The 25,584-nt window shown below is 41.5% G+C and overlaps 1 protein-coding gene across 1 annotated transcript in view; it reads left to right on the forward strand.

The window, feature by feature from the left end:
* The window catches only part of GLDC (glycine decarboxylase), a 106,209-nt gene that overhangs the window by 11,610 nt on the left and 69,015 nt on the right, over window positions 1-25,584 (forward strand). The window contains exons 3-4 of the mRNA XM_021063878.1: window positions 12,947-13,082; window positions 23,567-23,731. Of these exons, the coding sequence (XP_020919537.1) occupies window positions 12,947-13,082; window positions 23,567-23,731 (301 nt within the window). The remainder of the gene's footprint in view (window positions 1-12,946; window positions 13,083-23,566; window positions 23,732-25,584) is intronic.

A 25,584-nucleotide genomic window follows, 5' to 3' on the forward strand; every position in this document is an offset into this window, starting at 1 on the left:
AGATCCCACGTTGCTGTGGCTCTGGTGTAGGCCGGTGGCTACAGCTCCAATTGGACCCCTAGCCTGGGAACCTCCATATGCCGTGGGTGCAGCCCTAAAAGAAAAAAACAAAAAATAATTCTAAAAAAAAAAGGTTCAATGCTATCAGAATGAAATCAATTATACTGTGTTTTAAATATGGTATTACTCTTAAGGGCTATTAAGGTACATAGAGCCATTTGACCATACACTAAATCCACAGCCTACTCACCTTTGTCATCATTGGGTTATAGACTACAATCATTAAATCTATTTCTGCACCTTCCTCCATCTAGTTTCATTCCTCATGTATTAATTATCTATAGAAGATAAGAAACTGCTTTAGGCACTAAGGATTTAAGATTCAGGAGGTAAAACGTGATATGATCCCTGACTGTAGGTGACTACTTATACGGAGATAGATATTGAATAGCTCCTCAGGTCTGCAAATAGGATGAATGCTTCAACTGAGGTTATGGCATGAGCAGAGTCATGGAAGTGTAGACATGCATGGTTATTTGAGGATGATGAGTAGACCATGTGTGCAGAATACTGAGCTGCAGAAAGGTGTGGAAAGGAAGGTATGGAGGGCTCAAAGCCATGGTAAAATATTTGTTTCCCTCTATGTAATGGGGAGACATCAACAGTGATTACAGAGGAAAGTGACATATTCAGTGTGTGTTTTGCAGAGTGCCTCTGAGATAGATGCAAGGAGACTAGCTGGGAGATTGTTGGGGTATTTAGAGGTGAGATCTTTATTTTTTTAATTTTTTTTGTCTTTTTGCCTTTTCTAGGGCTGCACCCACGGCATATGGAGGTTTCCAGGCTAGGGGTTGAATCGGAGCTGTAGTCACCAGCCTTCATCAGGGCCACAGCAACACGGGATCTGAGTCACATCTGCAACCTACACCACAGCTCACGGCAACGCAGGATCCTTAACCCATTGAGAAAGAGCAGGGATCGAACCCGCAACCTCATGGTTCCTCCTAGTCTGATTCGTTAGCCACTGCGCCATGATGGGACCTCCCCTAGAGTTGAGATCTTTAAATGTGCATTAGTTCAGAGCTACCAGGAAGCAGTTACCAAGATGATATTAAAAATGTAAGAAATTTACTGGGAGTGTGAGCAGGAAAAAGCAGGGGAGCCTTTAGACTGTGATGCAGGTCTGAGCCTGGAGGAGGGGGAGAGAGAGATGGAAGGATAAGTGATTCAGTAGAATCATAAATCACAGATCTAAAAAAGTTTTGGTCCCTCTGAGTAGAGCCTTTGAGCCAGAGTCACCCATCAGAAGAGTCCCACATCTTGCAGGAATGAGTCTCTATTAGTTCTCCTGCTCAGTTTAGTATTTGGCTAGGAGCAGCCTGTGGGAAGTATGGTTTCAATACAAACATGGCAGTTGATCCAGAGGAGCAGCAGATGGGACTGTCAGTTTTGTTTTTTTTTTTGTTTGTTTGTTTTTGTTTTTGTTTTTGTTTTTTGCCATTTCTTGGGCCGCTCCTGCAGCCTATGGAGGTTCTCAGGCTAGGGGTCGAATCGGAGCTGTAGCTGCCAGCCTACGCCAGAGCCACAGCAACGTGGGATCCGAGCCACGTCTGCGACCTACACCACAGCTCACGGCAACGCCAGATTGTCAACCCACTGAGAAAGAGCAGGTATCGAACCCGCAACCTCATGGTTCCTAGTCGGATTTGTTAACCACTGCGCCACGACGGGAACTCCCAGTTTTTAGGCTGAGTGTCTTTTCTTGTGTGATAGCAATGTCATTAACAGAGAGGGAACAGGGAGAAGAGGAGGGTTCTGGAGGAAGATGAGATCATGGGTCTTGTGTGAGCAGAATTGAATTTGCGGTGCTTGTAGAACATGCCTTTGTAAAAGCTGTAGCAATAGTTGGAAATATGAATCTAAAGCTCAAGAGAGAGATCGAGTTGCTGATTTACTGAGTGTTCTGAATGAATTAGTGAGAATGAGATTTCCTAGGGATAGAGTATTGGGAAGAAAGGGAAAGCCAGGGTTGGGAGATAGATCATGGAAAAGGAGGGAGGCAGAGCAACTTGAGATGAGGTAATTGAAGACGTCAAAGGATAAATTTTAAGTCAGGGAGTTGTAGACCACAGTGTCAAATTCTGGACCTTTCTTAGAGTGAAGAAAGTCCACACAATGACATTAGGACACTCTGAGGTAGGAGTTGAGGGGCTGCATATCCTATGATCTGAGTGAGAGATAGGAAGAGTGAGACTGAACATTAGAAGGAGTGGGAGAGTTCCAGAAAGGCTGTCGTGGTCATCTGGGTAGTGAGGAACCTAGATCAACCTGCATGGAAGATCCCCTGAGATTTCATGGCTTGAATCTGTAAGGTCAGCTAGGGTTCCCCTCACCCCAGCATCATTTAGTGACCGGGTAGTAGGAACAGAGAAGTAGAGTGCCTGAGTTTAGCAGAAGTTGAGGATTGGCAAAGTCAAGTGGCCAAGGACTTTAGGTCCACACAGGCGGGCTGGGTGGGAGAGAGGTGAGGGAGGCCTGCCCCTCCACAATGGGTTGGAAGCTCAGTGACCACCTTGTGGGACTGGAAGTTGGGGGCTTGACCTCTAAGTCAACTCGGGAGCTTCAGAGGTGCTGCTAGACAATGAGGTTGTTAGCTGCTTGTGGGTAGGTAGGTGTTCTGGCTTACATTCCTTCTGTCTTCTTTTCACTCCCACAAAATGGCACTGTGCTTTGCCTTTTTTTTTTTTCTTTTTGGCATGTGGAAGTTTCCAGGTCAAGGACTGAACCTGAGCCATAGCAGTAACCCATGCCACGGCAGTGACAACAGCAGATCCTTAACCACGAGGCCACCAGGGAACTCCTTGCCTTGCAAAGAAGTCTCTGTTATATGATGTATGAAGAACTTTGATCCCATTTTGACTGCTCAGGTTTGTTTTGCTTGTTAAATCTGAGGTATTTTAATAAAAATGCGAACTGGGAATTTTTTTTTTTTTTTTTTTTTTGGCCACACCTGTGGCATATGGAAATTCCCAGGCTAGGGCTCTTCCTGAACCACAACAGTGACAATTCAGGATCCTTAATCTGCTGCACCACAAGAGAACTCCATGCAAACTGGGAAATTTAGTAAGGATTCTCAATGTTTGTATCATCAATGTACTAACTGATTAAACAATAAGGAAACAAAATCATAGAAAATGTGAAATAATTAGAGGTACTACATTATTTCATAAAACTTGCTTAAGAGCTGCAAATTTCCCTTTATAAATTTCTCAGAAGCTCAAGTTTTAGGGATGTGAGAACAGTTTGTGCATTGATTTGTCACTGTGAATTCTGTGATGGGTGAGTTATTAGGAATATTGAGCTAGCTACAGGTAGAGTTTAGGTGAATTTTCATTGTAACACCTCGATTCATCTGCATATTCTGAGCATGAACTGTATGCCTAGCAGGCACTATACCCTGGCCCACAAAGAGATTATAATTTAGTTGGTGAGATTCTGGGCTGGATGATCACAAATTTCTCCATATTCCTATATTCCTTTGATCTATAAAAATTATTTTTTTCTGCAAGCATGTTAAATTGTTTGAGTTGGACTTTAGTATATAGTCGTCCTTTGTTTTTGCTCTGCTGGACATGACAATGTACCCACCAGGCAGCAAAGAGGAAAAACAAATACTCCAAGATTCCATCCTGATTCACATTTCAAACTGACCATTTGGCTTGGTTACATTAGTCAGCAGGTGTTCCAGGTAAATATTAGGAATTGTAATGTTTCTCTGTATGTTTCTTTAAAAAATGTTCATAGATTTGAATGAAAAGAGGTGGTGGAAGAGGTCTCCCTCCGAAAGTAGTACGACCGAAGTCCAAGAAGTAAATAACAGCCATGGTGCCCCTTGTCCTGACTATTCCCCCGTAGGATGCTCTTCTGATATTCCTATGGCTGGTATAAAGATTTTGAACCTGTGTGTCTTTTGAGTGAGTAGGTAGAGATGTAGGGACTGCTTGCTCCTGTGGAGACGAGGGACCAAGGAGCCATCAGAAACACAGATTGGACATGCTTCAGCTCCTTTCAGCTGGAGGTGCCTGGCAGAGGGTCTAACCCCTGAGGGTCATGAGAGGCTGGGTAAGGTGGGGTGTTAATTGGGCAAGCAAGAACATGGGAAAGAGCCTGGAAGGATTAGGGTGAGAGGGCCAGAGCCCTAAGTCAGGACTGTGGGGTGCTGCCCAGACTACTTCCTGACACACAGGGTGGGCACCCCTCTGACAGTCTTGAAGGGTTTTTAATTCAGAGTTTCCATATCATGATTCCACACTACGCAGAGCTCATGGATTGGCTTGCCTTCTTAGAGTGAACAAATTCTATGATTCAGCAGACTCTGGCTGTGAAACATCCCTTTGCTGGGGAAAGAAACTTGACAAGACTGAGTGGGGTTTATGGGCTGGGTAAATGGGGTTAAGCCTGGCTTAACCCTACTTATTTATGGGGGAGGGGAGAGATTAAGTTATATTAGAGAAAAACAAATGATTAGGTGATACTTGAGAAAAACAACACCGTTAGGATGGAGTTTTTATGCAAATTCTGACTTCCACTGGGAAAATCCTGATAAATGCCTTCATGCATGGTCTTCCTTCCTTCCTTCCTTCCTTCCTTCCTTCCTTTCTTTCTTCCTTTCTTCTTTTTAGGGCCACACCCATGGCATATGGAGGTTCCCAGGCTAGGGGTACAATTGGAGCTACAGCTGCCGGCCACAGCCACAGCCACAGTAACATCAGATCCAAGCCTCGTCTGCAACCACAGCCCACGGCAATGCCAGATCCTTAACCCACTGAGCGAGGCCAGGGTTTGAACCTGCAACCTCATGGTTCCCAGTCTGATTCATTTCCGCTGCGCCAGGATGGGAACTCCTTGTGGTTTGTTTCTTGATGAGACCCTTGAACCTACCCCATGATTCTTAAGTAGCTTTGAAGCTAAGGATCTGCAAGTTGGCAAGACAAATGCTAAGGCAGTATTTTTTCTCACATTGTAGCCCTAGCTTTTCCCTTCAATGTCTGGCAGAAAAAGGCCTTTCTGGGCAAATTCAAATATGAGTGTTGGTTTTCAGGCCTGATGATTTCCTTGGAGTCCATTTCCAAGTATCTTGCCAAGCACATGAGGGGCAGGGAGTGGGAGGGAGGCTATGTCTCTGACTGAGTGGCTGCTCTGTGCTGGGTGCTGCTGGGCTGCCTGGAAAATGCTCTGTGGACAGCCATCCACAGTGGGGACTGCATATTTCTGTACCCATGTATTTCATAAGGAGGATTTTGTTCTGGGCATAACATTGTAGTTTAATTTACAATTTTTGATTAAATAAGACAGTCATATTATCTAAAACTGAAAAGCACAGGGAGTTCTCTTGTGGCAAAGCAGGTTAAGGATCCTGCATCGTCACTGAAGTGGCCTTTGGTTACTGCTGTGGCGTGGGCTTGATCCCTGGCTGGGGGAATTTCCACATGCCAAAAAGAAAAAAAAGGGAAATAAAGTGCAAAAAGATATACAGAGAAAAGCATTTATCAGTTTGTTGAGAATCATCCCAGAGATATTCTGTTAATATACAGCATATGCATGTACATTTTAAAAAATATAAACGGCAGAATAATATACATTCTCTGCAAACCTGGGTATGATATTTTTAGATGTCAAAAAAAAAGCATAACTACATTTTTCCATATAATTGTGGTTAAAAAAAAATCATTGGGTTGAGAGTTTGGGGAAACAGGCTAAGGGTGGAGAGCTCTGTGTATGTGTGTGTATCTTGAGGTGTAGCAGGTGTCTTGTCCCATACAGCCTTCCTGATTATTCTAATGATGTTTTCCTAGGTCTTGTCAAAATTCCCATGGGTGGGAAATTAAAATCAAGGCCTAGACATTTAATAGCTAAATCGGCTTGTTACTATTAGAGAGTATATTTGGGTACAAAGCTCTTGACATTTTAGGTGCAAGTGAGTGACTGTTTTAAATGCCCTTTAGTGGAATTATGTAAGGAGGAAGCATTCCATCTGGATTCTGAGAAGCAGGAACAGTTTGAGACCCACCTGTGGATTCTTAGAGAAGGGTTCTCAGTACAGTAGGACCAGGGCATTATGCAACACTCTGAGGGAGAGGAATAAACAAGGTCAGAAGCAGGCATTTATTCTGTAAGAAAAGAACTTAGGCTTAGATTGCTGAAGAGTTGAGGACTTTGATGACCGGGAGGCACAGTAGGGTACAGATCTGGCTGCTCTGTGAGGCTGTAGGAAGCATCTGGAGAATGATAGGTTGTCTCTAAGTGTTTTGTTTGTTTGTTTTTCTTTTTAGGGCTGTGCCTGTGGTATATGGGAGTTCCCAGGCTAGGGGTCGAATCAGAGCTGCAGCTGCCCGCCTACAGCACAGCCACAGCAACGTGGGATCCAAGCCACATCTGTGACCTACACCACAGCTCACAGCAATGCCAGATCCCCGGCTCACTGAATGAAGCCAGGGATTGAACCCGAATCCTTGTGGATACTATTCAGATTTGTTTCCACTGCACCACAACAGAATTCTGACACAAGTGCTTTTTGAAAATGCTTCTCTTACTAGTATGGGGTGAAAAAGGCTGCCACTTTAGACTTTAGGATCCCACACAATTTCCCCTTGAAAGAAATCTTGGAGTTCCCATCGTGACTCAGTGTTTAACAAACCATCTAGTATCCATGAGGACACAAGTTCAATCCCTTGCCTTGCTCAGTGTGTTAAGGATCCAACGTTGCTGTGAGGTTTGGATCCTGTGTTTCTCTGCCTGTGGCATAGGCCAGCAGCTATAACTCAGATTCTATCCCTAGCCTGGGAACTTCTATATGCTATGGGTTTGGCCCTAAAAAGACCAAAAAAAAAAAAAAAAAAAAAAAAAAAGGAAAGAAAAATTCTTTTCCAAGGGAGAAAAGAATCTAAATCTATGGTTAAGTACAGTGGTGGCATTACATGGTTAGGATTTGGCCTTTTATTTAGGCCAGTCATGCCCCAAAGCTTGTTCTTAGAGACTGATTCTGCTATGTTCAATTTCAGATAGATTCAGTGATAAACTACTGATTGTGGACTTTTCCCTTTTCTCCCCTTTTCTACATGTCCATTGGATCTTGGCCTCATTTAACATAGTAACTCAAACTAGCCTTCTAAATGCACTGAGTTGTTTCTTCTGCTGATTAGGCCAAAGTGAGATTTCATTAGTAGGTATGAGAAATAGTGACCAGTGAACAAGCATTTGAAATAATACAGACACTCACTAAGTTCTGTTTGGGAAGTGTTCTTTTTTTTTTTTTTTTTTTTTTTTTCCTGCTTTTTAGGGCTATGCCTGCAGAATATGGAGGTTCCCAGGCTAGGGATCCAATCGGAGCTGTAGCTGCTGGCCTACACCAGAGCCACAGCATCTCCAGATCTGAGCCGCATCTGTGACCTACACCACAGCTCACGGCAATGCCAGATCCTTAACCCACTGAGAAAGGCCTGGGATTGAACCCGAAACCTCATAGTTCCTAGTCAGATTTGTTTCCACTGTGCCATGACGGGAACTCCTATATCGTTTTTTTTAGATTCCACATCTAAGTGATATCATAGGATATTTGTCTTTGACTTACTTCACTTCGTACGATAATCCCTAGGTGAAGTCTTTTTTTTTTTTTTGTCTTTTGTCTTTTGTCTTTTGTTGTTGTTGTTGCTATTTCTTGGGCCGCTCCCTCGGCATATGGAGATTCCCAGGCTAGGGGTTGAATCGGAGCTGTAGCCACCGGCCTACGCCAGAGCCACAGCAACGCGGGATCCGAGCCGCGTCTGCAACCTACACCACAGCTCACGGCAACGCCAGATCGTTAACCCACTGAGCAAGGGCAGGGACCGAACCCGCAACCTCATGGTTCCTAGTCGGATTCGTTAACCACTGCGCCACGACGGGAACTCCCTAGGTGAAGTCTTGATTTTATCACAGTAAAAAGCAGTATAACTCTCTGTTCTTCAAGACACTGTCTTGGCTTCTAGCTGGGTAGTCTGATCATGATGAGCATGCATGAGTGAATGATAAAGGTTTCTCAGACCATTCTAACTTTCAGAAGCATGACCAAGTACCTACCCTACTCTCGATGGCTCTTGAGTGCCCATTAGCTTGGTGTACAGAGGACTACTCATTCTATTAACTCACTTTGTTCCCAATAAACTATAAAATTGATCATAAAAACCAAGCTATGATGAGGGCCAGAGAATACAGTTGTCCCTCATTATCCAGGAGGGATGGGTTTCAGGACCACCACACCTCACCCCCCTGCACACAGATATCAAAGTCCTTGATACTCAGGTCCCTTATATAAAATCATGTAGTATTTGCATATAGCCTATATAATTCTCCCCATATACTTTGTCATCTCCAAATTACTTGTAATATCTAGTACAATGTAAATGTTATATAAATAGTTGTAAATATGATATAAATGATATGCAAATATTTGCCAATACATGGCAAATTCAAGTTTCGCTTTTGGGAACTTTCTGAAAAATTTTTTGAATTATTTTTTATTCTTGTTTAGTCAAAATCCACAAATTTGGAAGCTGTGAATTCTGAAGGACCTGTTTTATTCATATTAGTCCAAAACCGGGTAGGGGCAGAGCCCACAGGTGCTTGGGAATTTTGGTCCTGTAGAGACTAGAGTATATCTGTTATAGAATTAAAAACTTGTGTGTTCCAAGTTTGAACATTTTTATGCTTCTGGTTCTTACCTATAATTTTGCTCTTCATTTATGTTAATTGGCCTTTAAAATTTTTCAAGTGTTTTATCCAAGTGTGTAAGACATTGGCAACTATGGGGGTGCTGAGATATATCTGGAGACCCTGAACTCATGTGGGATGTGCCACTGGGTTCCTATCTGGGCTAGGGTAGTGAAGGCACATGAGCAGGACAGGACCAGGGCATGGGTGGCAGGAGGCTGCTGAATGGACAAGAAATGAACTGGGTGCTATTTGAAGCTCTCTCATTGAACTCTCTCCTCAGCCCTGCTTGGAGGTGGGAGAGAATGAGCTTTCTTGCAAAGCAAAAATCAGATTTCTCCAGCATTCTAGTTGAGAGTTGAGGGTCTCCAGATACATATCAGCATCCCTTGTAGCAGACAATGATGGGTTTTTTTTCCTTTTTATGGCTGCACCTATGGCATATGGAAGTTCCCAGGCTGGAGGTTGAATCAGAGTTGCAGTTGCTGTCTTACACCACAGCCATAGCAACACTAGATCTGAGCCGTATTTGTGAGCTACACAGAAGCTTGTAGCAATGTCAGATCCTTAACCCACTGAACGAGGCCAGAGACAGAACCTGCATCCTCACAGATGCTATGTCAGGTTCTTAACCCACTGAGCCACAATGGGAATTCCCAGCCACTGATGTTTTATGTACTTGTTTAGGACTTAGGACCTGGAGTTAGGACTTCAATATATCTTTTTAGAGGATACAGTTTAACCTACCACACTCCCTGGCCCATCTCCTTCCTGGATTATTGTGCTGGCTTCTTACCATATCTCCCTGTTTCCAGAGTCTCCTCTCTGACTTATCTATACTACCAATAAAATTATTTTTCTATAATGTAGAAAAAAAATCATATTACTTGACATTCTATGACTCTCCAAGTTTAAACTCTTGATTTGACAGACAAACCCTTTAAAGACTGTTCTCATTTGAGAGCTGGACCTTTTGTTCTCATGGCGTAATATCCCTTTTGCAAAGGATCTTAATTGAAGCTGGTCTTGCTGAATTGGGTGCCTGCCAGGCACTGCTAATTAATCCCTCCTCCTACTGGGCTTCTTAATCACTCTGCCCTACGAAGACTTTTGGGAAGTGATTAGATTTCTTGCATGATTGTTCCTAAGGTTGCTATACTTGTATATCTCCTCAGATATTGTCTTATTGTACTTACAGTAATATTTCCTAAACTTCCGATGGAAAGAAGGCAAGATTGGTAGCTGGATTATATTTACTCATGAAACTGATACTTATAAATTGATATGTATTCCTCTCTTTTGTTAACCTGGTCTGGCAAAATGACACATCTCTTGTGAATTTATTTCCCGTGAAGAGTGGGAGGGTAGGATGGAAGGTGAAAGTGTTTTCATTGAGGATAAAGAGAGATTAATGAGAATAGCCATATAGGGTTCAGTAGGGTTACAACATTGTGAAGCATCTTCTTAGCCAGCTTGTCATCTTAGAGATTGCTATACCTAGATTTTTAAGAATAAAATCAATCAGTTCCAAAATTTAGTGACTCAGTCCCTGATCTTAAAGGGCGCAGAGATTTTCCTGAGTAGTTAATAAATTTCAGGTAAATCTTACTAGCATTATCTAACTATGTGTCAAAAGGCAAAGAGAGAACCATGTAAGGTAATTCGTAGCTAGAAAGTATCTTTCAGTATAAGGGCTGTACCTGTAGCAGGTCTGAATTTGGCCCAGTGGGGAAAGTGTGGAAGCTGGAGTTAGGCTGAGTTGTAACCCTTTAATTTAAAGCTGTACAGCATTAGGTGAGTGATCCTCTTTAAGACTCATTTTCCAAAGCTGTGTAGAAAGCATTTGTTAAACAGTAACTGTTCAAAATGTCAGATGCTATTATCATTTTGTCATTATATGAATGACCACCAAATAGGGTCTCACCTGCATCTGATAACTGTTATAATTCTTATTTAATTACCTTAGTGCCCTAATGGGAATACTGGTTAAAACTGCATGTGGGTTTTTTATTATAACTGGTATTTTCTTTTTTTAATGATTTTTATTTTTTCCATTATAGTTGGTTTACAGTGTTCTTTCAGTTTCTACTGTATAGCAAAGTGACCCAGTCACACATATATACACTTTTTTTCTCACATTATCATCCATCATGTTCCATCATGAGACTAGATATAGTCACTGTGCTATACAGTAGGACCTAATTGCTTATCCACTCCAAATGCAATAGTTTGCATCTATTAACCCCAGACTCCCAGTCCATCCTACTCCCCACCCCCCCTTGGCAACCACAAGTCTGTTCTCCAAGTCCATGAATTTCTTTTCTGTGGAAAGGTTCATTCGTGCCATAGATTAGATTCCACATATAAGTGATATCATATGGTATTTGTCTTTCTCTGACTTACTTCACTCAGTATGAGAGTCTCTAGTTGCATCCATATTGCAGCAAATGGCATTATTTTGTTCTTTTTTATGGCTGAGTAGTATTCCATTGTGTATATATACCTTTTTTTTTTTTTTTTTTTTTTTTAGGGCCTTACCCTTGCATATGGAGGTTCCCAGGCTAGGGGCCTAATTGGAGCGAAAGCTGCCGGCCATAGTCACAGCCACAGCAATGCCACATCTGAGCCATGTCTGCAAACTACATCACAGTTCATGGCAATGCTGGATCCTTAACCCCCTGAGTGAGGCCAAGGATCAAACCCACAACCTCATGATTCCTAGTTGGATTCCTTTCCACTGCCCCAGGACCTGAACTCCTATACCACATCTTCTTGATCCATTCATCTGTCAATGGACATTTAGATTGTTTCCATGTCTTGGCTATTGTGAATAGTGTTGCAATGAACATACAGGTGCATATATCTTTTTCAAGGAAAGTTTTGTCCAGATGTATGCCTAGGAGTGGGATTGCTGGGTCATATGGTAGTTCTTTATTTAGTTTTTATAAATGATATTTTCTTGGTTGGGTAAAGGGCCTTTTATAAGTAGCCATTTCAGAGACATAAAGGAAAAAGTGTCAGAGGGTCTCAGCTGGTTAAGAACCTGACTAGTACCCATGCGGATGCATGTTTGATCCCTGGCCTCACTCAGTGGGTTAAAGGATCTGGCATTGCCACAAGCTGTGGTATAGTGTAGGTCACGGATGTGGCTCAGATCTGGCATTGCTGTGGCTGTGGTAAAGGCCAGCAGCTACTGCTCCAATTTGACCCCTAGCCTGGAAACTTATTCTATGGTGGGTGCAGCCCTAAAAAGACCAAAAAAAAAAAAAAAAAAAGGTGTTAAGAGTTAGTGGGACAATTTTAGAGAAAATGTGGGTCATGTGTTATTTAAGACACGCCAACTACTGGTATAAGGCTATTTATTTATTTATTTATTTATTTATTTATTTATTTTAAGGGCCAAACTCACGGCATTTGGAAGTTCCTAGGCTAGGGGTCGAATCAGAGCTACAGCTGCCAGCCCACACCACAGCCACATAAATGCCAGATCTGAGCCACATCCATAACCTACACCACAGCTCATGGCAATGCCAGATCCTTTAACCCACTGAGCGAGGCCAGGAATCAAACCCATATCCTCATGGATCCTAGTCGGGAACCACGAAGGGAACTCCCTGGTATAAGGCAATTTAAAGGGGAAATCAGTTTTATTAAGAGCAGAATTTTTATTTGCTACAAATGAAGCATAAATGTGAAAGGAACAGAAGAAACCTGGAATGCGGCAAGTGTTAAAGTTGGGAAATTCCTGGAGTTCCCTCCATAGAGCAATGGGTTAAGAATCCAAATGAGGAGGTACCAGTTCTATCCCCACTCAGGCACAGTAGGTTAAAGGATTCTGCGTTGCTGAAGCTGTGGCGTAGGTCCAAGCTGTAGCTTGAATTCAGTCCCCGACCCAGGAGCTTCCATATGTTTTGGGTGTGGCCATAAAAAAAATAATTGGGAAATTCTGACAAACAAAGCCAAGGAAAGAAGAGCACCCCCCCTCCCCTAAATTATGAGGACCCAACCTTGAGTAACTGAATGCTGTTTTGGGATTTTTCAGATTTCTGTATCTAGTACATAGTGTTGTTGGGAGGAAGATTCTTATATTTCCGTATAGCTGTTCTCATATAAATACTCCAACAAATCTAGGTCTTTATAATTAGAACTCTCTTGAAACATTTTCACTTTGTAATGTTTCTCTCTTTCTCACAATCAGGTGAAAATGAGATCCTTGCAACTCTGCATGCCATTTCCAGCAAGAACCAGATCTGGAGATCATATATTGGCATGGGCTATTATAACTGCTCAGTGCCACAGACAATTTTGCGGAACTTACTGGAGAATTCAGGATGGTAATGTATTTCTTGAGGAAAAATAGGAGTGCTGTGATTTGATTTGCATGACTCTTCCCATGGCCCAACTTGCTCACCTCCCACCCCCAGAACCTCAGAACATGTCCATCGATGCCTATACTCTAGTGTTGTCTCTACCTGACTTTCTCTGGCTTGGGAGATTTTCTTACTCAAATATAAAAGAAATAGAAACTTCTTTTCACTTTCATTCCCATAAAATAATCTATAGCCTAAAATCATGGATGCTGGTCATCTCTTTGTCTCTCTGACTTCATGTTTGTTCTCATTGAGCGTATTTGAACAAGACATCAAACCAGCAGGTGTCCAGATTCAGGGCTTAATTCTTTGGAGCCATTGGGATTTTAGGCTATGTCTGAGCTTACTCAGTGAGTCAGAATCTTGGTCCATTGTCTTTTGTCAGGATTTTAGAAGTGACAGGTTACTGTACTCCCGCAATCCCCAACCAATATTCTGGGTTCACAACCAACTGTATCAGGTAAATGGAGATGAAAATATCAGCTTTATTACTTAGTACCTTGTAGAGAAAGAACCACGTGTGTTCTGTGTGTACAGGCTCTTCTAGAAACAATCAGAGAAGCTGAGCTGTTAGGGCTCAGGTACTTGTTCTACCCTCACCTCACCTGTCAGGTGACCTTGTCCTCTGGAGGTGGAGTGAGGTGTGCCCCTGTCCCTACTCACTCTGGCTGCCACCGATGGCACAAAATAAAAATGTTTTTTTCTGCACTTAAGGAAAACTTCCATGCAGTTTTGCTTTTCCATTTCTGTTTGCTGTCTGATAGAAAGAGGAAACAGAGGTTCACATTCCGGTTATGTACTAAACAAGAAAACACCTTTGGAAAATCCTTGGCAGGCAGAGACCATGGCTTCAAAGGTGCCTAAGAGTAGATCGAGGCATCTGCTTGTTTTGCCCACTGGGAAATATTGTTTGACTGTGGAGGAAGAAATACGGGGGGGCCCTTGGGCCTTTCTTTCTCTTGTTTCTGGATTGGTGCCATTGTATACACCAGCATCTTTGAATTCAGACTTCATTGTAGTTGATAAGGTTATCTCCAAAGGAATGTCTGCACTTAGCATTTCTAGTGTAGAAACAAACCACGCTTGGGAAGGTGATGGTAATTCATAGGTGTTTTTTTAGTTAATTGGTGCATGAGGTAAATTTAATTTTTAGTGGGACCATTATTATGCAAGAACAGAATAAGTGATTACCTCTGCAATTCAAAGATAGCAAGATACAGAGGCTTTTAGGTTGTGTATAGAGAAAAATAAACTTCAGTGAAGGGAAGGTGGACCTCCCTATGGGAAAGCACACAAAGTTCACAAATTTTTTGAAAAACTAAGTATATGCTTTGTGATGATCATTGTGCAACTATAAATGTAATAAATTCATTGAGAGAAAAAAAAAACTAAGTACATGCTCCACAGAAATAAATCTTAAAACATTTGCTGAACACTTTGCATCTTAAAAAAAAAAAATACGTCTTATTTAGTAAAATTTTGTCAGTTAATTTGAGTTGAGTGACCAGAATTTTCATTTCAGTAAAATAGCCTTATAAAAGAAGCTCTCCATCTGCCATCCTATGGCAGACTATTGAGACATCTATTAGTCCCTTTTTTTTAATCTTGAAAAGGAGGTAAGTGCCTACCTAAGAAAATTCAAAGCTGCCCCCCAAATTTACTGTGTGTTCCAGTCAACGCCTGAAGATGGGGTCCCTAGCTCCCACTGTCTGTGGTTGAGGAGGGGCCTAACATCTATGAGTGCCAGTTACCAAACTTGGATGGGTTTCATGTGGACCATCCCTATCCTTCCCAGTTTTTGTAAATTTTAATTTCCCACACTCTACTGAGTCCCTGCTCATTCCCCTCCCCACCCCCTTATTCTCTCTAAAATATCTAGTTACCTCTAACACACACACACACAGAGAGAAATATGCAGCCACATCTAAGAATACAATCATTGACAATTTTAGCATTTTAGGGAGTAAACCTGATACCCTACCTAGGTTTTAACTTTGTACAAAATGCTCTTAGTACCAGGGATATACGTACTGTTTTGACTCTTCACCATATATGAACTTGCTCTCTGCCCCTCACAACCAGCAAAAATAGCTGGTTTCCATGTGTTTGAGTCTGCGAATGAGTGAATATGTGTCAGGCCATCAGTGCAGTGGGCCCTCTTCTGGTGCCTCAAGCCCTGACCTGTAGGTCCGTGGACAAAGGCCTATGTGTAGCTCAGGGTATAGGTTAGACTGGGTGGGAAGCACAGTGCCTTTGCATCTTTTGTCCACTTCTGTGTAAGTTCGAAGGTTGTCCTGGTTGGTGTAGGTGTTTATCCTATACTAAGTGATTCCTTTTATTAAAGGAGCCAGATCTGTGGGCTTTTGGTTTCAATATGCTTCATTTCTTCTTCTTTTTTTTTTTTTTTTTTTTTTTTCTTAGGACTGAACCTGGGGCATATGGAAGTTCCGAGGCTAGGGGTCAAATTGGAGCTGCAGCAGCCAGCCTACACCACAGCCTACACCACAGCCACAAAAACTCAAGATCCAGTCGAAGTCTGGGACCTATGTCAGAGTTTGCAGCAACAGTGGATACTTTAACCCACCGAGCAAGGCAGGGATTGAACCCATATCCTCATGGATACTAGTCAGATTCTTAACCCACTGAGTCACGATGAGAACTCTCAATATGCTTCATTTCTTTTATTTTTTGGTCTTTTTTTTTTTTTTTTTTTGTCTTTTTAGAGCTGCACCAGTGGCATACAGAGGTTCCCAGGCTAGGGGTCCAATCAGAGCTGTAGCTGCCGGGCTACACCACAGCCACAGCAGTGCAAGATCTCAGCCGTGTCTGTGACCTACACCACAGCTCAGGGCAACACCGGATCCTTAACCCACTGAGTGAGGCCTGGGATCGAACCTACGTCCTCCTGGTAGGACACTAACTGCTGAGCCACGACAGGATCTCCTTCATTTCTTTATTAATAAGAGAACAGGAATGAACTGTCAAAGAACTGGTTTATTTGCTCTGTGTGTGTGTGTGTGTGTGTGTGTGTGTGTGTGTGTGTGCATGCGCATGTATGTAAACGTATTGCTGAGGGTTTCCTTTTACACTGGAGTATTGGTAAAAGTTTGGGTGGTACATTTGATTTCAAAGGCAAATGGCCTGTCTCTCCTCCTTACAAAACAAGCCTCAAAAGCACATGAATGGACTGCAGCATTTCAGCTGTCTGAATACTGGCCAGCGGTCTTCGCTCTTGTGGCAGCACAGAACAGTCACCATATTGCTTCCTGGCTGTGAGCGGATGTGTTCGTTTACTTTAGGAGTCGCCAGCATTTTGAGAGAGAGAGAGACAGTGTTGTTTTTTGCCTTTCAGTCCTGTTTTTTGGATGCATTTTAAGTTTTGTTCCTTTGCATTCTCGGAAAGCTGATCTGCAAACAGGGTGATACTACCCCTTTCCAGCCCTGATAGGGAGGGCTGTGCACATGAGGCTGGGTAGACGTCACATTATCGCCCTTCTGAATGGTTGCCATAGGGATGGAACCAACAAATTCCCGTGACGTGAGGTGAAAATAAATGGGTAACATAGCCTCTAGAGAATACAAACATTTGGACTCTTACAAGAAAATTTACATCAGACCTAGAATATATTTTATGGGATCGACTTTTCCAGATTTTTCTATTGCTGATAACATCCATTAACTAATATCAAAACTTAACATTTTCTTTGTGACCATTTCTGTTTTTTGTAATATTGGCACTGGGATTAAAATGAGAGAATCTCCGGTTGCGGCCTCCCTCCCCCCCACATCTCCGCACCATTACCTCCCTCTTTTTTGCTCAAAATCATGGAGAATCCTGATTGTTTTGTAATAAATATTAATGCCCTGTTAAATATATCAGTCATCCTTTTTGGGCAGGACAGAATGCCTTCGTGAACATACAGATACTTTTCGCTTTTTAATATTAAAATATATCTAGAAAAGTCAATTGAGTTAAATATCAATTGGAACATAGAAATTGCAGATCACAAACATTTTCTTTATCACTGTTTTGCCTAAGGCAGCTAAGCCCTTTTAACCAGGATGGTGTGCCATGTGCTAGCATTTTTCTTCTGAAATCAGAATTTATTTAGTATCTCTAGGCTTGAGACTCACCGATCCAAGTCTTTTAATAGATGATTTTTGAGCTCATTTATGCCTGTTTAGTAGCATAAAGAACAACATGTAGACTATAAAAAAGTTTACCAAAAAAAGTAGGATTGTGTATTTGTCATCTTTGCAAGAAAACAGTTTTAAAGCTCTTTGCTTTTAGCAGTGCTAATTAGCATCTACCTAAGCTTGGGCTTAGAGCAAGGAGAGAAAGGCTGAGTAAGGGAGGGGGGATATTAAATCCTAGAGTCTGTGATGGAAGGAATAGCATGATATGGGCTCAGGTATGAAGGACTCTGCTTGGGAAGTTAGAGGCTTTTTCTTGCCGGTAATTGGGGAGCCATCCTCATTTGACCAAGAAAGTCAAATGTGCATGTTTGCACCAGAAATACTTGGTAATTTCCTATTTTAAGCACTGCCCTAGGCTTGTAAGGCAACAAAGAAAGGAGTGGATATATGATGCTCGAACGAATATAGCACAAGTGGTCATTATTTGGGGCTAAAAATATCTGAAATTTTTACCTTGGGAAATGGCATAATCAGAGTATTTTTGAAGGAATAGCATAACTCAAGAAGAGAAACTATCTTGTTTGATGATCTTGTTGGAGGAAATATAGGTAATGAGAGGCCAACCTGGGATGTGATGAATTTCCAGAAAAAAATTGTTGAGTGAAAATATCTAAAAATATCTGAATAGAACAGTGAATAAACCCTTTGGGAGATGTCTATGAGTGTTTTTTAAAAATTAGAGGCCAGAACAGAGGATAAAATTTTCAAAAAACAACCAGCATTTGGGAAGGACTTTACCATTTCCAAAATGCTTTATGTATATTAACTGGATTTGAGTGTTAAGATAATATCTAATATAGATGATGTTATCTCCATTCATGGCCAAGGGAAATCTGGTGGGGAAAAGTTTAGTGACTTGTTCCTAAGCCACAGGTAATAAATTAGAGAATTTAGGTTGACACCCAGGGCTGCTGCTGCTTTTTTTTTTTAAAAGACAGCTTGGCTTTATTTACCCAGTGAAGGAAAAACAAAGCAACATGCATGTAATGGAACGGGTACCAAATGGCTGATTCCATGGATCTTGTATAGAAAAATACAGTCAAGGTTGTAGCTGACTTACTATCCTTGACTCGTAACTCATCAAACAGTTGGTCCTTGACAAGGCTAGGGGCTGTGCATTCCATAAAAAGGCACCTCTCCAGCCCTGGATGCTCGATGAGGTGAAGTGTCCATTCCTCCATGGGGCTGGGGATGCCCCATGTGTGACACCCAGGGCTTCTTAATTCTTAGCATGCAGAAACCACTACTTAAGGGAATATAAAATTATATGATCTTTCTAATATTTAAAACTGGAATTCCCATTGTGGCTCAGTGGGTTAAGAATCAACTAGTATCCATGAGGATGCCAGTTCCATCCCTGGCCTCGATTACTGGATTAAGGATTTGTCGTTGCCACAAGCTGTGGTATAGGTTGCAGATGTGACTCAGATCTGGAATTGCTATGGCTGTGGCATAGCCTGGCAGCTACAGCTCCAATTTGACCCCTAGCCTCGAACTTCCTTATGCTGCAGGGGCAGCCATTAAAAAAAAAAAGAAGAAGAAAGAAAAAAAGAAACCAAAAGTAATCTTCAACTTGAGGGCACTTGTTGAAAAAATTTTGATAAATCATTTAATGCCACATAGCAATTAAATACATATTTCTGAATAATATTTACAGTTAGAGGAGTTCCCAGGTGGCTTAGTGGTTAGGGATTTGGCATTGTCACTGCTGTGGCTCAGGTTCCACCTCTGCCCCAGGAACTTCAACATGCTGTGGGCAAGGCCAAAAAAAAAGAAAAAAAGCAAAAAACAAAAATGTTCTCTAGTGGTCTAGTGATTAGGAATCAGTGCTTTTATCACTAGCCTGAATTCAATCTCTGGTCAGGAACTGAGTTTCCACATCAAGTTGCTGCTCAATGCAGCTATAAAAAAAAAAAAAAGTCCATAAAATAATATTAACAGAACAAAAATAGAGATAAAACTTTATATGGAATATTGGAGTTCCCGTCATGGCTCAGCGGTTAACAAATCTGACTAGGAACCATGAGGTTGTGGATTTGATCCCTGGCCTTGCTCAGTGGGTTAAGCATTTGGTATTGCCATGAGCTGTGGTGTAGGTTGTGGACGTGGCTCAGATCCCGAGTTGCTGTGGCTGTGGGGTAGGCCAGCGGCTGCAGATCTGATTCAACCCCTAGCCTGAGAACCTCCATATGCCGCGGGAGCGGCCCAAAAAATGGCAAAAAGGCAAAACAAAACAGAACAAAACAAAAATCTTTATATAGAATATAATCTTACTTTGAAATGTAAATATGGTGTTCTCAAAAATACTGAAATTAATTAACCCGATTGTGATAATCATTTCACAAAGTATGCATATATCAAGACATCATGTTATACACTTTTTTTTTTTTTTCCTGTCGTTTGTCCTTTTTAGGGCTGCACCTGCACGCAGCATATGGAGGTTCCCAGGCTAGGGTTCAATGCAGAGTTGTTGCTGCTGGCCTACGCCAGAGCCACAGCAACACCAGATCCGAGCCGTGTTGCAACCTACACCACAGCTCATGGCAATGCTGAATCCTTAACCCATTGAGTGAGGCCATAGATTGAACCTGCAACTTCATGGTTCCCAAATGGATTCATTTCCACTGTGCCAAGACAGTAGCTCCGGTACATTTTTAATATATACAGTTTTGTTAGTTATACTTCAATAAAACAGGGAAAAAAAGAATGTGTAAAGAAAAGACACAATAAGAAATGGGGCAGGCAACACAATAGAAAAATGGACAGAAAAAGAAAAAAATTGAAAAGAAATGTAAATGTTAACTGTTGTTATCTCGGAGTTTGGAGAGTATGGGTGATTTTATTTTCTCAGTAGTTGTTTCAGTTTTCCAACTTTTTACAATGAGCATACGTAACATAATCAGCAAAAGATTGTGAATGTGTTCCTGATATGACAGAAGATGGTTAGTAAATGTCAGCCTATATCTTTAATATTTATAACATACAATAAAAGAAAGTAAAAAGTACAGTTAATCTCATTACTCACAGAAAACCACTGTTTACATTTTGCTTCCATGTTTTTACAAAAGTGAAATTGTGGTATTTTATATTTTACTTTAAAAATGAATATGTCATGAGCATCTTCTATGTCAGGAAATGCTGACACCTCATTTTCACAATCCATAGTATTATATGCAGTTGTCCAATTTATTTAATCGATCTCCTTTCAGTGGATTCTTTGGAGCATCTTTCTCTCTCTCTTCCTATTGGATGTTCTTTGTCTATCTTTATGGACATACTGAAACTTCCATTCTTTAGATGGGCTAGCTGATACATGTGTATGCTTGTGTATAAATTTGTGTGTCTGTCTATATGTCAAAAAATGATTGTAACTAAAAAGAATTTCATGTTAGCCAGGCAATCTAAGTATATGTCTTCGCAGTGGCAGACTATGCTATGTATGAAGATCTTATCTGATCTGAGGTCACAGTTACCCTTGTCTTTGCCTTTTGTGTGACCCCATTTCTGCTCAGATTCCCTTTCTGCTTTGTCTACATTATGTATTGTGTGCCTCATTTATTCCAGTTCACCACCCACTTAGAATGTGGCAAACTGATTTACAGTTGCTAAGCCAGGCTGTTCAAGGAATTAATTGAAGCAAAAATGTACTGTGCTATATAAACACACACATACACTACTAAACCAATGAAAGTTCAGGAAAATTATTTCACCACTTGGTAAGTCAAGCTCCCCCACTCTACTCCCCCTCAAAGGTAAGAAGATATTGATTTCAAAGCCTTCAGAAAAGAAAAAATGGAAGGAATGGGTAGAAATATCCTGAATGATTACCAGAACAAGAGAGGAAGGAAAAAGTGTTTAAAAAATGAAAACAAAATAAAATACAATTTTTCCTAATACTCTTCAGGCTTGGAAGTATGAAAACAAGAGAGGTGAGAAACAATGTTAATCACATGTGGGAGCATGGGCCCCAGTCTGACACACTTTGGTGGTAGAGTGAATGGATTATTCTTGGTAAAAAGATATCAGCTTTGTAGTAAGTCCTCAGTCACCCTTTTTCCTCTTATTTTATTTTCTTTAAAATATTCATCCCTCTGAAATTATTTTATTCATTCATTCATTCATTCATTTATTATTGCTGCACTCATAGCAGATGGAAGTTCCTGTGCCTTGGGTTGAATCCAAGCTGTGGCTGTGATCCATGCCGCAGCTGCAGCAACGCCGGATCCTTTAACCCACTGCTTTGGGCCAGGTATCAAACTTGGGCCTCTGCAGCGACTTGAGTGGCTGCAGTTAGATTCTTAACCCACTGTACCACAGCTGAAACTCTTTTCTCTTTTTTTTTTGGCCACACCCACAGCATGCAGAAGCTCCCAGGCCAGGGATCAAACCTGTGCCACAGCAGTGACAATGCTGGATTCTTAAGCACTAGATACCAGGGAACACCAGATTTTATGTTATTTTTGTCTTTTCCCCTATTACAATATATTCTCCTTGAGATCAGGGCCTGTTGTCCATCTTGCTCATGATATGCCACCAGAATTTATCATAGTTTTTGGCACTTAGTAGGCCTGTAGTAAATATCTGTAGCATGAGTAAATGAATGGATGAAAAAAAAGGATGAAGGCACCAAGAGGATTAACTCATACTTAAAGGCACATTTTTGGCTATCAACTGGAGGATATAAGATATTCTGCCTTCTAACCCTTTGTATTTTTTTTTTTTTCTTTTTGCCTGCACCTGGATCATACCCATGCCATAGCAGCGACCCAAGATGCTGCAGTGACAATTCAAGATCCTTAAACCACTGCACTACAAGGGAATTCATAGCCATTTAAATTCTCGAATTTTGATATCTATGGGATTAACTTTATAAACCTTTATAAGTAGATAGTAACTTTCTTTTTTTTCTTTTTACTTTTTAGGACTGCACCTGTGGCATATGGAAGTTCCCAGCTAGGGGTCGAATTGGAGCTACAGCTGTTGGCCTACACCACAGCCACAGCAACTCAGGATCTGAGCCATTTCTGTGACCTACACCACAGCTCACAGCTACGCTAGAGATCTCAGACCCACTGAGCGAGGCCAGAGATTGAACCCACATCTTCATGGATACCAGTCGGATTTGTTTCCACTGGGCCACAATGTGAACTCCATAATGAAAATTCTTAAATAGAGCTCTATTAATTTTTTAGGAGCACACAGAACTTCTGGTTAGTATAAACAAAGCCCCTCTCCCCCAAACCAAAAATTTTTTTTTTTTAAACATGTGGCCACACCTTCAGCATATGAAAGTTGCTGAGCTAGAGGTCGAGCCACAGCGACTGTAGAAGCAACGCCAAGTAGTTATGTTGTGAGCCACACAGGAAGTCCCCCCGATCCAAAATTTTAAGTGTTAGATATTAGATTCTTGGATGCCTTTCTATTGTGAGCCATGATTGAGGTGTTTTTTTTTTTTTTTTTAACAATTCTTTATTTTATTTTATTAATTTTTTTTTTTTTTTTTGCTTTTTAGGGATCGCCCACGGCATATGGAGGTTCCTAGGCTAGGGGTCAAATTGGAGCTACAGCTGCCTGCCTACACCACAGCCACAGCAATGCCAGATCCAAGCTGAGTCTGCAACCTACACCACTGCTCACGGCAACGCCAGATCCTTAACCCAGTAAGTGAGGCCAGGGATTAAACCTGCAACCTCAGAGTTACTAGTCAGATTCATCTCTGCTGTACCACAACAGGAACTCCTATTTTTTTATTTTTGGCTTCCCCATGGCATATGGAGCTCCCAGGCCTGTGATCAGATCTGAGCCACAGCAATGCCAGATCCACTGTGCTGTGCTGAGGAATCAAACAGGTGTCCCAGTGTTCCCAAGCAGCTTCCCATCGCATTGTACCACAATGGGAGCTCCGAGTCTTTTTTTTTTTTTTTTTTAAATTCTGTTTATAATACCATAGGAAGGCAGGTGGATTTTAAGAGACAGCTTATAATAAAACATATAATAAGATTGTTAAAATAGAAATTTAAGATTAAGTATCTTAGAGGGATAGAAAAGTTCTGATTATCCCCAAATAAAGGATAATATTATAAATGAATTTTGAGCTGCCTTACAAAGGACAAAATGTAAGCTTATTGATGTATTATATCATTCTCAAGAGGCAAATTTTCAGAAACTAAATTCTAAAATGAAGGCATTTAATGAACTTTTTCTGAATAGTGGATTCACAGTTTTAACATAGCCTTTTGCATCCCTTACAGGATCACCCAGTATACTCCCTACCAGCCAGAGGTGTCTCAGGGAAGACTGGAGAGTTTACTCAATTACCAGACCATGGTGTGTGACATCACAGGCATGGACACGGCTAACGCATCCCTGCTGGATGAGGGCACCGCAGCTGCAGAGGCAATGCAGCTTTGCCACAGGTGAGAGGCCCAGCATGAGGTTCCCTGAGGGGGAGGGACAGCTTCCAGTCTCACTCCTGCTGCACAGATGGCGGCTCCACTGAACCAAACAGTGCTCAGTGACTTTCTCTTGCTCTTCCACGCATGCACACACACACACATATCTGTGTGTATGAGATACATCATATCAGTATCATTATACCACCAGTTAGATGAGGTAACAAAAATATCTAAAATAGTAGAGCCTTAAAAAGCTGCTCTTGTTTATTTAACATTGTGTTAAGAAAGACATTTTGCTCTTCGCATATGTAGTGTTAAGTTTAGGAATGTTATAGCAACTCTGAGATGGTATAAAGGACCAGTGCTCTTCTCTCTTTGCCATTTTTAGCGTGAGGCTTTCATCCTATAGACTGAAGAAAAACATACAATCTAAAAGTTATGAGTTAAATTTTATTCAGGGATCTTACTGAGGATGATAGCCCAGGACGCAGTCTCTCAGATAGCTCTGAGGAACTCTAGTGAAGGACAAGAATATGTGGGAGATTGTTTGCTGAGGGAAAAAATAAAAAATAAAAACAAACATGTAGTCAGATATTAAAAGATTACCTCTAGAAATTCCCTGGTGGCTTAGTGGTTAAGGATTTGGCATTGTGACCGCTGTGGCTCATGTTTGATCTGTGGCTTGGGAACTTCTGCATACCACGGGCCCAGCCAAAAAAAAGAAAGGTTACTGCTAGTCACAAAGAAAAGACATCTCAAGTTAATGACGTTAGTGCTTTTCATTGTATGGGAAGATATAAGAGTCTGGGCTCATTGAAATTATTCCTTAGAAATGCATCTTAACTATTTAGGGCCAGTATCCAAACCAGTATCCTGTTTTTCTCCAGCTTGAATTCCTTTCAAGGTGTACCATCAGTGGGCAGCTGCTCTTGCAATGACTTGATCCTCGTAGAACTGAGATGGTGGGAAACATTCTTTGTTTACCAGAATGGCAGGGAATAGTCCTTGTCCACAGTCCTCAGGGTCACAAGATGACTGCTGGAGTTTTAGCCATGATATATGTTCTCAGGGAGAAGATAAGGGTACTCTTATCTGAATAAGCCCTCCTTAAATAGTTTTTCGGAAGCCCCTGCTCAGTAACTTTTACTTATGCTTCATTGACCACCCCTAACCTAAAAGTGACCAGGGGAAATGCAGTTTTTTTCAGATGGGCGCTGTCAACCAAAAAATACAGCCTGAAAGCTAAGAGTTAAGTTTTTCTTGGCATGAAAGTAGGATTTAAGGACAGGAGACAGCATCTCAAGTAGCTCTGAGAAACCCCTCTGAAGAAGTGAGGGGTGATGCTAGGATATATGAGTTTTTGCAACAAAGGGAAGGTAGTAGGAACAAAGGATTTACAGATAATTGGGTTGATGGAAGAAGATTATAGAAAACTTGTTTGTGTGGGAAGAAGGTCTGGGCTTTTTGGAAGCACTCCTTTGATCTGCACCTCAGCTGTGGGCCAGTCTTTGTTTCTTCCCTGAGTTCCCTCAGGGCTCACTGGCCCACCCTTGGGAGTGGCTGTTGTCACTGAGGACCATGACATCTTTTGTTTTGCCCACTAACAAAAGCCCAGGCAGCTCTGAAATACTGCCCCAAAGAGGAGAGAGGAAATATCAAGATTATGTCATGAAGGTGAAGGGGGAGGTGCATGCAGCCAATACACACATTTTACAGAAGTTTACTGCTGGTCTCATGAAGGTTACTACTAGTCACAGACATCAGTCATTATTGACAGAGTTTAGTGTTTTTCTAGGTATGAGGAGATGCAAGAATTGGGCTCATAAAATCTTCTCCTAAAAATATCTAACTATCTGAAGATGTGTTCTTCCAGT

The sequence above is a fragment of the Sus scrofa genome, chromosome 1 (assembly GCF_000003025.6).
Source record: "Sus scrofa isolate TJ Tabasco breed Duroc chromosome 1, Sscrofa11.1, whole genome shotgun sequence".
Classification (NCBI taxonomy): Eukaryota; Metazoa; Chordata; class Mammalia; order Artiodactyla; family Suidae; genus Sus; species Sus scrofa.